This window comes from Rosa chinensis, chromosome 5 (genome assembly GCF_002994745.2).
Source record: "Rosa chinensis cultivar Old Blush chromosome 5, RchiOBHm-V2, whole genome shotgun sequence".
Lineage (NCBI taxonomy): Eukaryota > Viridiplantae > Streptophyta > Magnoliopsida > Rosales > Rosaceae > Rosa > Rosa chinensis.
In genome coordinates, this window is record NC_037092.1 from 69,975,515 (window position 1) to 69,990,716 (window position 15,202).

At 54.4% G+C, this 15,202-nt stretch overlaps 1 protein-coding gene across 1 annotated transcript; it reads right to left on the bottom strand.

The window, feature by feature from the left end:
- Positions 1 to 181: 181 nt before the first annotated feature.
- Positions 182 to 13,963, bottom strand: LOC121049262. Its single transcript, XM_040505951.1, has 7 exons — positions 13,766 to 13,963; positions 13,253 to 13,685; positions 13,005 to 13,148; positions 12,917 to 12,928; positions 12,551 to 12,832; positions 11,710 to 12,458; positions 182 to 670 (listed from the first exon to the last, which is right to left on the bottom strand). Exons 1-7 carry the CDS (start codon positions 13,961 to 13,963, stop codon positions 182 to 184), a joined length of 2,307 nt encoding a protein of 768 aa, XP_040361885.1.
- Positions 13,964 to 15,202: the final 1,239 nt, after the last annotated feature.

The window sequence follows — 15,202 nt, forward strand, 5'->3', positions numbered from 1 at the left end:
TTGCTTGGCAAAAGAAAAATCTCTAAGTCAAAACTCTAGCGGTACAAACATATCATGACAAACATCAAACTTTGAAATTTCATTTCAGGGCTGAGACTCCCCACCCAAAGTTGTTCATTACTTCACAATGTCGAAACTCAGCCAACAACAAAAAAAAAAAAAAAACAACACATGTAGGAGCTCAGCTCTTCGGGTTGGCTTCAACATCTCCACCTTCCGCAGGCGGCTGTGGTTGTGCGCGGCTTGTCTGGTCAGACCCTCTGGCGGTAGGACTTGGAGTCTCTATGGTGCCATCCGGCCGAGTGTGTGCCGCCAGAAAACCGGCACGGGACACCTCCGACTGGGTAGGCAGAGGAGTCTGCTGAGAACCATCCGCTGGCTGTGCACCACTTTCCCCACTTCCCGAGTGAACACCTTCAGGCTGGACAGGAACCGCAGCTTGCACCGGCGGAGCATTTTGGACTGGCAGAACAGGTGGCTGGGACGCCTTAGCAAAGTCAATGGCGCCCCTCTGCTTCAGCATCTCCACGTTGGCTAGAGCGCCGGCCTTCGCCGATTCAGTCATCGCCTTTTTGTACTCCGCCGACTGTTTGAATTTCTCCACAGCGGCGGCAGCGGCACGGGTCCCTTCGTCCCGCAGGCGAGCTACCTCAGCCTCCAGTTTCGTCACCTCTGCTTGCTTGGCGGCAGACTCCCGCTGCAGGATATCAATCTTTTTCTCCTTAGCGGCCACCCGCTCCTGCAGCAGAGACATGTCTTGTTCCATCCTGGAGATGTGGTCGTTCCGTTCCACGTCCCGCCGGATTGCCACTTCCAACTTGCCGCGAGCATCCGCGGCGTCGCAATCCGCCTTCGTCAGGCGCCGCTCCACATCCGCCAGCCTGTCCTTGGCGTCCCCCAGCTCCCTCTCGAGACCGCTGATCTCGTCCCTGAGCTGCCGCTCAACCCCCGGCTGCTTCTGCGCCGCCATGAACATCTCATGCAGCCCAACCGAAAGGTGACCAAAAGCTGAACTGAAGGGTGACCCGTCAATCGCCGTTGGGCGGGAAATCCCGCCAGACCACCAAACCCCAGTATCTCGCAGAGGTGGTAGAGAAATCCCCGTTCAGTGTCAGTCATGAACTCGGCATAGGCGGCAAACGAGTCCAGGTCACTCGCAGGCGCCTCTTCTGCAGCGGCCACTGGCGGACCCCGATAACCTCAGCATCATCATCATCATCCTCCTCGTCGGAGTCATTCTGCCGACGCTTCCGCAACAACCGCGTCTGTCCACCGGCCGCAGGCCTTGGCCCCCGTTGCTGTTGACCCACCGTAGCGGCAGCCCCCGCCGGCCGCACCACCTTCTGTGGCCCACGTCGCACGTTGGGCACTCTCTCTGTCTGCGGCGCGGCGCCAGACCCCTTCTTTCCACCCCCCACATTGGCACCCGTCTGAACAGCGGGTAGGCCGTCGGCGCCAAGGTGGGAGTGCAGCGGCATTGGCAGCACCACCGGAACCTCGGATGGGCTCACCGCCAGCGTCACCGGATCTATTACTGTCCTTTGAGCCGCATCCCCTGAGGCGTACATGGCCTCCAAAAAGTTGTCAATCTCTGCGCGGTCCATGGCTTTGGCAAAGGTGTCACGGCTCCTAACGTTACCTGGCGGCGTCTCTAAACAAACAGAAAGCAACTCAGTCAACCACAGGGCCAAATTAACTAAGTGTACAAGGTAGCGGAGATTTCTTACCAACGGCGCGAGTCAATCGTTGATCGACCAACAGCTCCAAACCGGTAAGTAGGCGAAAGTCCAACAAATTGCGATTCCGCCAGCAACCTTGGATGCGCGCCACACGACACTCTTCTTCACGAGTCAGGTTGTAGCGCAAGCCCACTGAAAAAAAAAAAAAAAAAAAAAAACAAGGATAAACGTTAGCAAGGTTCAAGACTAAGCACAACGTAAACCGCCAGCAATATTCAGCGGAGACCGACAAACCACCTCGGATAGGTTGGAACTCTGACTTAATCCTAAACGCCGGTTCCTTGTCATTGGATTCCGCCTGATATTCCCACCCCGTCGTGGCAACGCAAAAGGTGTCCCGCCAATACGACATAGAATCCCTCAGGTTCTCTATCAACTTGGGGGCTCCCTGGCGGCGACTTAGGTTCACTTGACCTCCGCAGCCCTGACGCTTCACATACGTCAGCTCATAGAAATGCAGCACCTCCGCCACGGTTGGTCCCTCACAGCCGGACAACCGCCACAGCGAAGTCATCGCCAACATCAATCGCCACATGTTGGGGCAGACTTGCCCAAAGGCTAGGCCGAACTCGCACACCAAGATCTGAAGACTGGGCACGAGCGGTAGTGTCACTCCCTGGCGGAATATTGCCTCATGCACAGCGGCAAACCCCGGGCGAAGAATTGAAGCCTTTTCATCCACCGTCGGTGGACGCAGTTTAACCCCGCCGGGCAACCGAAACATCCGCTTTATCCGGTTGACATTGCCAACGGTCATCCGCCCTCCCGCCTCGTCAACAGGAATCCCATCCGGAAGAACCCATGCCGATTCGGTATCCTCCCCTGTCGCATCTCCCCCATCAGCGGAGCCACTGGCAGCGCTGTTACTTGCCAACCGCTCCTCACGCCTATTCTGAGCAGCGGCGGCCTCCCTGGCCCTAGAACTCTCGGGGCGCGAAGCACGACCCATTACTACTTCCTAGGGTATGGTTTGTAGCGGCTCGATGTCTAGCGGTTCTGGCAGTGAGGTTCCTGCACGGGCAGACGGACGCAACGAGTCAATAAAATTCATATCCGCCGCGCTGAATGACACGTCAGACCCGGAATCCTCACTGCTCGAAATCTCTACGACGCTAGCCATCCCAAACCCTAAAACCCAAACCGGTCAGTTTACACAAGATCTAGCCTTTACCTATATTCGTTTAGTGCAAAAACATCAAGAACAATTACCCAGAAAAATACCAAAACAAGAACAAACGCACACTCAACCCAGATTCGACCATCCAGCAAAACCCAAAACCCCAACTCTCTGTCAAACACCATAACCTCCCTCAAATCTCTCTCTACACCCTCAGAGAACACCAAAGAAGCAACATCACACCGTTGACAGAAGTAGCAAAACCCAGAAACCACCATTGCAGATTCAGTGAAACAGGAATAGGATTCGAAATACCAACCTCACGTCGAAGCTGTGGCGTGCAACTCGTCTTCACTGACAGATATTTCATCCTCTCGAGTCCGACAGCTCCACGCAAACCGGGGAATCTTCTTCGCAATTCACAGACGAACAAGGCTCGAAGGAGGCGACTCAGATTTGAAGATTTTCCAGAAGTGTCGAAACTCACTGAGTTCCCCCCCCTCTTATGTCAACATCAAGCAATCCTGAGCCATCCGCTAGAAAACGACATCACGTAGCAACCGTACACGTGTCCCACGTCTTCACTAACTCCCCGGATTAACCGAGGCGTCGCCTCAGTTACGAAATCCATCATTACTCGCATTAATGACGAGAAGACGGCTAGGCTTAGGAGACAAGCCTCCAGACGCTAACCCTCTAGGAGTTGGCCACGTGTCAACCGTCGTCTCCTTTAGCTTCCAAGGGAAGTAACCACTTGAGAAGAAAACCCCCAACCAAGTGGAGTCTCCGCTGAGCGAACCCCGCCAGCGGATCTTCACTTGTCATCCTCCAAGTGGAGTCTCCGCTGAGCGAAACCCCGCCAGCAGATTTTCTCACTTGTCATCTCCCAGGTGACAGTCCACTGAGCGAAACCCCGCCAGCGGATCTTCACTTGTCATCCTCCATGTGGAGTCTCCGCTGAGCGAAACCCCGCCAGCGGATCTTCACTTGTCATCCTCCAAGTAGAGTCTCCGCTGAGCGAAACCCCGCCAGCGGATCTTCACTTGTCATCCTCCATGTGGAGTCTCCGCTGAGCGAAACCCCGCCAGCGGATCTTCACGTGTCATTCTCCAAGTGGTGTCTCCGCTGAGCGAAACCCCGCCAGCGGATCTTCACTTGTCATCCTCCAAGTGGAGTCTCCGCTGAGCGAAACCCCGCCAGCAGATTTTCTCACTTGTCATCTCCCAGGTGACAGTCCACTGAGCGAAACCCCGCCAGCGGAACTTCTCTTGTCACCATCGAAGTCTCCAACGGAACTTCTCTCGTCATTCGGTAAACGGGGCGTCCTCCGCTACACAGCAAACCGCTAGCGGACCCCCCTTTCTCATCTGACAAGCTGCGTACTTTATTCAGCGCAATACCGCTCAATAAAATACCACCAAGCACGTCTACTTGACGCTACTTCCTGCTACATCTAGGGGGGGGACTTCCGCCAGCGGCGGATCCGGAGGCCACGCCTCTCTGACAACGCCGCCACGCGGAGTTACGGTCAGAATGTCCCTACGGGACACGGGGACTAGTCAACAGTCTACGACAGCCCTGATCAGGTACGTTGGCCCCCGTCACTTGGGTGCTAAGATTGGGCTCGCAACCCAACACCCTCTGCTCCGTGCAGCTCCCCCTCAACAAACAATAATAGCGACCATCCGGAGGTCCATCTTAGCCGGGGAGTGGGGGACTCCCTGGGGGGCCTAGCAGGGGCCCACCCGAAAGGGCACAAAGCGCTTGCTCAGTAAATCCATGGTTGACGACGCACTGACGCTAATTATGCTTCTGCAAAGTCTAGCGGGAGAAACGCTTCAAACCGCCGATCAACTCCCCAACCAAGATTGCCCTCCTTGACTGGGGATTTGGGGGACTTATACATACATGTGCATTTGCAAGCATAATTAGCTATAATGAGCCACGCTCATTGTACCGCCAGGGGTACCAACGCCCACCATATGAGTGACTGGCGTAAAGACAGCTAGCCGGGTTACCGCTTGAGCCCCGGATCAACCCCAAAGCACCGCCGACGCGCCACCACGCGCCGTGTCAAGTTAGCATCAGAAGCTACTGAAACTGGGAACTGAAGCACATCAGTCCCACATCGAAAACAAGGAGAAGATCATCCTCTTCCTCACCTATAAAAGGTCCTCTCCTCTCTCCTCATTAATTACGCATTTTACTACTCATTATTGTTATGCTGCCTATATGCATTGACTGACTTAGGCATCGGAGAGTTGAAGACCGCCCAACGCGGTCTCCCTCTAACGCCCTGTCTTGTGTTTGGCAGCTAGCAGTAATCCTCAGAGCGGCAGAGTAGCGGTCCGCCTACCGGACCAGCGTTAGACCCAGGTTTGGCTACCGCCAGACTTTTGAGCATTAACATTGGCGCCGTCTGTGGGAAACCTTGAACAAAAAGTCATCCCATCACAATTACCATGACTAACGGTAGCGGGGGAAATGTCGAGGAGCAGGCAGACCAGTCCGCCGTTCCCCAACCCGCCCACCCAGCGGTAAGCATCAACCGCGCACTATTCAGCACCCCGGTCAACCCTGGCGGTGAAACAAATCCAAGCAGCAGCCGCCCCCCAGGTCAGGACCTCACCGCCTTGTATGAGCTGGCGCTGGCGGACCTCCACAAAGCAAACAGAGAGCGCGAGCAGGAACGCAAGGAAAAGGCTGAGGCCCAGGAGCAGGTGGCCACGCTGATGACACGTTTCGACGAGCTAAAGCGGGCACTAGACGCAAACGCCAACCCAGCACGAAGTGAGCAGTCACACAGCACCAGACACAGCCGGCCTACCGCTGGTATAGGACCCATTGTGCAAATGCAGGTACCGCTAAACCCACCTGAGCTGGCAGGAATGGGACCACCCACTGCCCCCAACTGTTGGAGCAGGAGGCGGAGTCATCGCTGCGCACCCACCCCTCGAGGACTAGAGCAAGGACTGAGGGCAATCTACCCATTCCCGGGCGAGGGTCAGTTCCGCGGTGCGCCCGGGCAGGCCCCGCTGGCAACGCAACCGCCCAAATTTTGGAGAGGATACAGCAGTTAGAACAGAGGCTAATCCTGGCGGAGGCAGGCACCCCGGCGCCAGCCCCAAACCCACTCTTCGCGTCCAGGCCAGGACCATTCACCGCTACAATTTTGCAAGCCGTCAGACCAGCGTTTGCAAAGACCCCAAAAATGTCACATTATAACGGTAAGACCGATCCCTTCGTCCACATGGACACGTTCAAGAAGGTCACCAACAACAAGGGATTTGATGACGCCACCCTGTGCCACTTGTTCAGCGAAACGCTGGATAGTGAGGCAATGAGTTGGTTTTTTGAGTGTCCGCCAGGGTCTATCGGCTCATTCCAGGCGTTATCTCATGCTTTCCTCTCTCGATTCATCTTGTTGTCCGCCGGTCATCACAACACGAGCCAGTTGTTTGGCGTCCGGCAGGGAGAGGACGAATCATTGAAGGCATTCGTCACAAGATGGCGGGCGGCAGCATCTTAGTGCCGCGATCTCGACAAAACAATGGCTTCGGCGGCTTTCAAGCAGGGACTCCTCAAGGGACCATTCCTCTATCACCTCAACTACAATCATCCAAACGCGGCGTATGATCACCTTATGAGTGAGGCGGTCATTCATGCCCAGGCAGAGTTTATCACATATGGAGAAACCCCACCGCCACCAGCAACACCAACAAAATCATCTCAACCCTCCTCCAGCCACCAGGAGACCGCCAGCAAGGCCCCCACTGCACCGCCAGCTGACAAGAAGAGGCAGTGGCAACAGGGCAGTTATCAAAGCAAGAGGCAGAAAGACAACCACTACAAGGGCAACTGCCCATCCCATGGGGACAATCGCAACAAGCAGACGGAGTCCTCTCAGCGGTATGCAATATTCACGGTCCTCACAGCCTCGTACGAGTAAATTTACAATCAGTGCAAGGATCAGATACCACCGCCACCCTCACCGAAATTCCCCAAAAAGGGCAAGCCAAGAAACACCAGCATGTGGTGCAAATACCAAGAGGACAGCGGTCACAATACCAACAGTTGCAACGCTCTCAAAACGGCCATTGAGACCCTGTACCGTGACGGCAAGATGGATCAATTCAAGGTGCGCCAACCGCCACCTGTAATTGCCAACATTGAGCCACTGGGCCGCATCAACACCATCGATGGCGGGGCTCTAATCACCAACATGTCTCACAGGGCAAGAAAGCGTTACGCACGCGCCAATCACCCAAAGGAAGTCTGTAACATCCGCTACAAGAGATCCGCCAAACTCCCAAAGTCTGGTTGGGAGCCCATCACCTTCTCAGAGGAGGAGGAGCGCGGAGCACATCTACCCCATGACGACCCATTTCTGATCGATGCCATTCTCGACAGATGGTCAGTGGGAAGAATCCTGGTGGATAGCGGATCTGCTGTCAATGTCATATTCAGCGGTTGTTACAACAACCTGAAGCGGAACAAGAAACTACTGCAAGACCATGAGCCATTGCTTAGCTTCTCCAGCGATATCACTCAACCGCTGGGTTCTGACTACATGCGGTTAACCATCGGCTCCAGTCCATGTATGGCGGAGGTACATACTGAATTTATAATTGTGGATTGTTTCAGTTCGTATAATGCCATCATAGGACGGCCGGCACTCAACAAGCTCAAATGCATCATCGCCGGATACATGCTTCTCATGAAGTTCCCCACACCCAACGGCACGGGCTGTGTCAAGGGAAGTCAACAATTGGCAAGAGAGTGCTACTCAACCACCATTGCGCGGTCAACCCGCCGCCACGAAATCCTAACGGTAGGAAATCAGGCACCGCCACCAGATATCTTCGAGGATCCTAGGGATGAGGAGAAGAAATATGTGAAGAAGGAACCGGTCAATCCAGAAACATCGTTGAAGGTCATCAGCATCTCCGACGAGCACCCAGAGCGGACAGTCCGCATAGGAGCTCAGCTAGACCCAGAGGTGGCGGCAGAACTCACTCAATTCCTACGGGACAACGCCGCTGTCTTCGCATGGTCATATGCAGACATGCCAGGTATCTCTCCTGAAATCATCACACACAAGCTAACCATCAAGCCATCCTTCTATCCTATCAAGTAGAAGCGAAGGGCCTTTGACGAGGAGAAATACCGCGCCATAGGAGAGGAGGTCGCCAAGCTCCAGGGTATGGGATTCATCCGCCAGGTAGTCTATCCCCAGTGGATCTCCAACCTGGTCATGGTCAAGAAGCCTAGCGGCAAGTGGCGGATGTGTGTCGACTTCAAAAATCTCAACAAGGCGTGCCCAAAGGACAGTTTCCCTCTACCACGCATTGATCAGCTGGTTGACGCAACAGCCGGGCATGAACTCCTCAGCATGATGGACGCTTTCTCCGGCTACAATCAGATCAAGATGCATCCCAGCGATCAGGAGTGTACCACCTTCACCACCGACAAAGGCCTGTACTGCTACAATGTTATGCCTTTCGGTCTGAAGAACGCCGGTGCAACTTATCAGCGGCTGATGAATGCTATGTTCGCTGAACATTTGGGCAAGATAATCGAAGTCTACGTGGACGACATGTTGGTCAAGAGTATAAAGGCCAGCGGACATGTGGCAAACCTCAAGATCATAGTTACCATCCTCCTGGCCTATGGCATGCGCCTCAACCCAGAAAAATGCTTCTTTGGCGTCACCGCCAGCAAATTTCTGGGTTATATCGTCAGTGAACGAGGAATCGAGGCTAACCCGGACAAGGTACAGGCCATACTCGACCTGGCGGACCCTGAGTATAAGGTACATGTCCAGTGCCTCCAAGGCAAGTTAACCGCCCTTTCTCGATTCATCTCCAGGCTCACTGACAGGTGTGCCCCATTTTTCAAACTCCTCAAAACGACTCACAAGAAAGTCATCAACTGGAACCCAGAATGTCAGACAGCGTTTCAGGGCTTGAAGGATTACCTAGCGGCAGTCCCACTACTCTCTATCCCTGTGCAAGGAGAGACACTGTTCATATACCTAGCGGTATCGATATCAGCGGTGAGTTGCGCCATTGTCCGGCGGGAGGGACAGGACGAGCTCCCAGTTTTCTACGCCGGCAGAGGCATGAACGGGGCAGAAACAAGATATCCACCCTTGGAGCAGCTAGCTCTCGCACTCATCGTTGCCGCCAGGCGCCTCCGCCAATATTTTCAAGCACACACAATCCATGTGCTAACTAATCAACCGCTGAGACAGGTGATGCAGAACCCTGAACATTCAGGGCGCCTCAGCAAGTGGGCCATCGAGCTCAGTGAATTTGACATAGATTACAAGCCAAGAACCGCCATGAAGGGCCAGGCGGTAGCGGACTTCATCGCTGAGCTCACCGACTGTCAGCCCAATCCCGGCACGGAGGCTGAGCCCGGGACGGAAATGGTAACCGCTGAGGAGCCAGCTCCCCTACAGTCAGATTGGAACCTGCATGTGGACGGCTCCGCCAGCGCCAAGGCCAGCGGCGCCGGAGTCATCCTGACAGGACCAGGGGGGCTGAACGTGGAATACGCATTGAAATTCAACTTCAAGGCCTCCAACAATATGGCGGAGTACGAAGCACTCATTGCCGGCTTACTCCTCGCCATCGATTCAGGGGCTGACAGTGTCAACATCTTCAGTGATTCCCAGTTGGTCGTTAACCAGGTCAATAGCAGCTTCCAGGCCAAGGACCAACAGTTAGCGGCATACTTGGGGTACGTTAAGACACTCCTCAAGAAATTCAAATTTCATAACATCACACAAATCCCCAGGGAAAAGAACTCCAAGGCTGATTCACTGGCAAGACTGGCAACCGCCCAGCCACATCAAAGTCCAGCGGACACAAGAGTGGAGTGTCTTGACAAGCCAAGTATCACAAAAACCCTGGCGGAGATCTTCAACATTGAGGTCAATACCAGCTGGATGGACGAAGTCATTGAGTACAAGCGCAACGGCACATTGCCGGAAGACAAAGTTAAGGCGCGACAACTCAAGCGGAGGGCAACCCGCTACAACATCCAGAACGGCAAGCTGTACCGCCAGGGATTCACCCATCCCAACCTCCGCTGCCTAACCCCAGAGGAGGGAAAGGTTGTTCTGGCGGCAATTCATAGCGGAGAATGCGGAATCCACTCAGGCGCCAGATCCTTAGCCAATCGCACAATGCGGCAAGGCTATTTTTGGCCTACTCTCGGCGATGATGCCCGCCAGATGTCGAGATCATGCCACAAATGCCAACAATTTGCTGATCTCCCACATGCACCGGCGGAACCACCATCGGTCATCATCGCTCCATGGATTCACTCAACTTGGGGCCTGGATCTGATGGGAAAATTTCGAACCGCCAAGGGCCAGTTCAAGTACATCATAGTTGCTATCGACTACAACAGCAAGTGGATAGAGGCGGAGCCACTAACGGCAATAACTACCGCCAAGGTAATTCACTTCCTCTGGAAGAACATCTACTGCCGTTACGGTGTCCCACACACAATAATCACAGACAACGGCACACAGTTCAACAACAAGGAGCTCATCTCTTTCACCGCCAACTTGGGTACCAAGATGAGTTTTGCATCTGTCGCCCACCCCCAGACCAACGGTCAGGTCGAAGCAGCAAACAAAATAATCAAAAAGCTGCTGAAGAAAAAACTCGACAAAGCAAAGGGTCTATGGGCGGAGAAACTCCCGGAAGTTCTATGGGCCATCAGAACAACCCCAACTTCCGCAACTGGTGAAACTCCTTTTTGCATGATGTTCGGAACGGAGGTTGTCCTGCCTATTGAGGTTACTCAACCTACCGCCAGAGTCGAGGGCTACCGCCCAGAAACCAACACTGACGGCATCAACCTGGACAAGGACCTCCTGGAGGAAAAGCGACACAAGGCCCACTTATGCAACCTGCAAAACAAGCAGCGGGTATCGCGTTTCTACAACGCCAGAGTCAAAGCCCGGAACCTCCAACTGGGGGACTGGGTAATGAAGGAAGTCATTCCACCGCCAACAAAGCTTCGCCCAACTTGGGAAGGTCCATACAAAATTGTGGAAGTCGTTAGCCCAGGCACCTTCTACTTAATGGACAAGGATGGCGTCACAACGACCCACCCTTGGAATACCGAACACCTTCGGTATTATTACAAATAGTCATGCCGCTACCCAAAGGCATCTTGACTTAGCTAAATTTTTGTTCAATATTTAGCTAAGGGAAGCTACCCAACGGGTACTACCCCTCTTTTGTAAACGCTGATCAGTCAGCTATCAATGAAACGAGGAATTATTCAAACCATTGTTACCAAGTCTAGCACTGAGGGCAACTGGCAACGCCAGGAATCGTCAGCGGACCACGTCCGCTACGTTGTGCACTTGGACCAATTTTAATTCCTTTAATGTTTCATTGCTTGGCAAAAGAAAAATCTCTAAGTCAAAACTCTAGCGGTACAAACATATCATGACAAACATCAAACTTTGAAATTTCATTTCAGGGCTGAGACTCCCCACCCAAAGTTGTTCATTACTTCACAATGTCGAAACTCAGCCAACAACAAAAAAAAAAAAAAAACAACACATGTAGGAGCTCAGCTCTTCGGGTTGGCTTCAACATCTCCACCTTCCGCAGGCGGCTGTGGTTGTGCGCGGCTTGTCTGGTCAGACCCTCTGGCGGTAGGACTTGGAGTCTCTATGGTGCCATCCGGCCGAGTGTGTGCCGCCAGAAAACCGGCACGGGACACCTCCGACTGGGTAGGCAGAGGAGTCTGCTGAGAACCATCCGCTGGCTGTGCACCACTTTCCCCACTTCCCGAGTGAACACCTTCAGGCTGGACAGGAACCGCAGCTTGCACCGGCGGAGCATTTTGGACTGGCAGAACAGGTGGCTGGGACGCCTTAGCAAAGTCAATGGCGCCCCTCTGCTTCAGCATCTCCACGTTGGCTAGAGCGCCGGCCTTCGCCGATTCAGTCATCGCCTTTTTGTACTCCGCCGACTGTTTGAATTTCTCCACAGCGGCGGCAGCGGCACGGGTCCCTTCGTCCCGCAGGCGAGCTACCTCAGCCTCCAGTTTCGTCACCTCTGCTTGCTTGGCGGCAGACTCCCGCTGCAGGATATCAATCTTTTTCTCCTTAGCGGCCACCCGCTCCTGCAGCAGAGACATGTCTTGTTCCATCCTGGAGATGTGGTCGTTCCGTTCCACGTCCCGCCGGATTGCCACTTCCAACTTGCCGCGAGCATCCGCGGCGTCGCAATCCGCCTTCGTCAGGCGCCGCTCCACATCCGCCAGCCTGTCCTTGGCGTCCCCCAGCTCCCTCTCGAGACCGCTGATCTCGTCCCTGAGCTGCCGCTCAACCCCCGGCTGCTTCTGCGCCGCCATGAACATCTCATGCAGCCCAACCGAAAGGTGACCAAAAGCTGAACTGAAGGGTGACCCGTCAATCGCCGTTGGGCGGGAAATCCCCGCCAGACCACCAAACCCCAGTATCTCGCAGAGGTGGTAGAGAAATCCCCGTTCAGTGTCAGTCATGAACTCGGCATAGGCGGCAAACGAGTCCAGGTCACTCGCAGGCGCCTCTTCTGCAGCGGCCACTGGCGGACCCCGATAACCTCAGCATCATCATCATCATCCTCCTCGTCGGAGTCATTCTGCCGACGCTTCCGCAACAACCGCGTCTGTCCACCGGCCGCAGGCCTTGGCCCCCGTTGCTGTTGACCCACCGTAGCGGCAGCCCCCGCCGGCCGCACCACCTTCTGTGGCCCACGTCGCACGTTGGGCACTCTCTCTGTCTGCGGCGCGGCGCCAGACCCCTTCTTTCCACCCCCCACATTGGCACCCGTCTGAACAGCGGGTAGGCCGTCGGCGCCAAGGTGGGAGTGCAGCGGCATTGGCAGCACCACCGGAACCTCGGATGGGCTCACCGCCAGCGTCACCGGATCTATTACTGTCCTTTGAGCCGCATCCCCTGAGGCGTACATGGCCTCCAAAAAGTTGTCAATCTCTGCGCGGTCCATGGCTTTGGCAAAGGTGTCACGGCTCCTAACGTTACCTGGCGGCGTCTCTAAACAAACAGAAAGCAACTCAGTCAACCACAGGGCCAAATTAACTAAGTGTACAAGGTAGCGGAGATTTCTTACCAACGGCGCGAGTCAATCGTTGATCGACCAACAGCTCCAAACCGGTAAGTAGGCGAAAGTCCAACAAATTGCGATTCCGCCAGCAACCTTGGATGCGCGCCACACGACACTCTTCTTCACGAGTCAGGTTGTAGCGCAAGCCCACTGAAAAAAAAAAAAAAAAAAAAAACAAGGATAAACGTTAGCAAGGTTCAAGACTAAGCACAACGTAAACCGCCAGCAATATTCAGCGGAGACCGACAAACCACCTCGGATAGGTTGGAACTCTGACTTAATCCTAAACGCCGGTTCCTTGTCATTGGATTCCGCCTGATATTCCCACCCCGTCGTGGCAACGCAAAAGGTGTCCCGCCAATACGACATAGAATCCCTCAGGTTCTCTATCAACTTGGGGGCTCCCTGGCGGCGACTTAGGTTCACTTGACCTCCGCAGCCCTGACGCTTCACATACGTCAGCTCATAGAAATGCAGCACCTCCGCCACGGTTGGTCCCTCACAGCCGGACAACCGCCACAGCGAAGTCATCGCCAACATCAATCGCCACATGTTGGGGCAGACTTGCCCAAAGGCTAGGCCGAACTCGTACACCAAGATCTGAAGACTGGGCACGAGCGGTAGTGTCACTCCCTGGCGGAATATTGCCTCATGCACAGCGGCAAACCCCGGGCGAAGAATTGAAGCCTTTCATCCACCGTCGGTGGACGCAGTTTAACCCCGCCGGGCAACCGAAACATCCGCTTTATCCGGTTGACATTGCCAACGGTCATCCGCCCTCCCGCCTCGTCAACAGGAATCCCATCCGGAAGAACCCATGCCGATTCGGTATCCTCCCCTGTCGCATCTCCCCCATCAGCGGAGCCACTGGCAGCGCTGTTACTTGCCAACCGCTCCTCACGCCTATTCTGAGCAGCGGCGGCCTCCCTGGCCCTAGAACTCTCGGGGCGCGAAGCACGACCCATTACTACTTCCTAGGGTATGGTTTGTAGCGGCTCGATGTCTAGCGGTTCTGGCAGTGAGGTTCCTGCACGGGCAGACGGACGCAACGAGTCAATAAAATTCATATCCGCCGCGCTGAATGACACGTCAGACCCGGAATCCTCACTGCTCGAAATCTCTACGACGCTAGCCATCCCAAACCCTAAAACCCAAACCGGTCAGTTTACACAAGATCTAGCCTTTACCTATATTCGTTTAGTGCAAAAACATCAAGAACAATTACCAGAAAAATACCAAAACAAGAACAAACGCACACTCAACCCAGATTCGACCATCCAGCAAAACCCAAAACCCCAACTCTCTGTCAAACACCATAACCTCCCTCAAATCTCTCTCTACACCCTCAGAGAACACCAAAGAAGCAACATCACACCGTTGACAGAAGTAGCAAAACCCAGAAACCACCATTGCAGATTCAGTGAAACAGGAATAGGATTCGAAATACCAACCTCACGTCGAAGCTGTGGCGTGCAACTCGTCTTCACTGACAGATATTTCATCCTCTCGAGTCCGACAGCTCCACGCAAACCGGGGAATCTTCTTCGCAATTCACAGACGAACAAGGCTCGAAGGAGGCGACTCAGATTTGAAGATTTTCCAGAAGTGTCGAAACTCACTGAGTTCCCCCCCTCTTATGTCAACATCAAGCAATCCTGAGCCATCCGCTAGAAAACGACATCACGTAGCAACCGTACACGTGTCCCACGTCTTCACTAACTCCCCGGATTAACCGAGGCGTCGCCTCAGTTACGAAATCCATCATTACTCGCATTAATGACGAGAAGACGGCTAGGCTTAGGAGACAAGCCTCCAGACGCTAACCCTCTAGGAGTTGGCCACGTGTCAACCGTCGTCTCCTTTAGCTTCCAAGGGAAGTAACCACTTGAGAAGAAAACCCCCAACCAAGTGGAGTCTCCGCTGAGCGAACCCCGCCAGCGGATCTTCACTTGTCATCCTCCAAGTGGAGTCTCCGCTGAGCGAAACCCCGCCAGCAGATTTTCTCACTTGTCATCTCCCAGGTGACAGTCCACTGAGCGAAACCCCGCCAGCGGATCTTCACTTGTCATCCTCCATGTGGAGTCTCCGCTGAGCGAAACCCCGCCAGCGGATCTTCACTTGTCATCCTCCAAGTAGAGTCTCCGCTGAGCGAAACCCCGCCAGCGGATCTTCACTTGTCATCCTCCATGTGGAGTCTCCGCTGA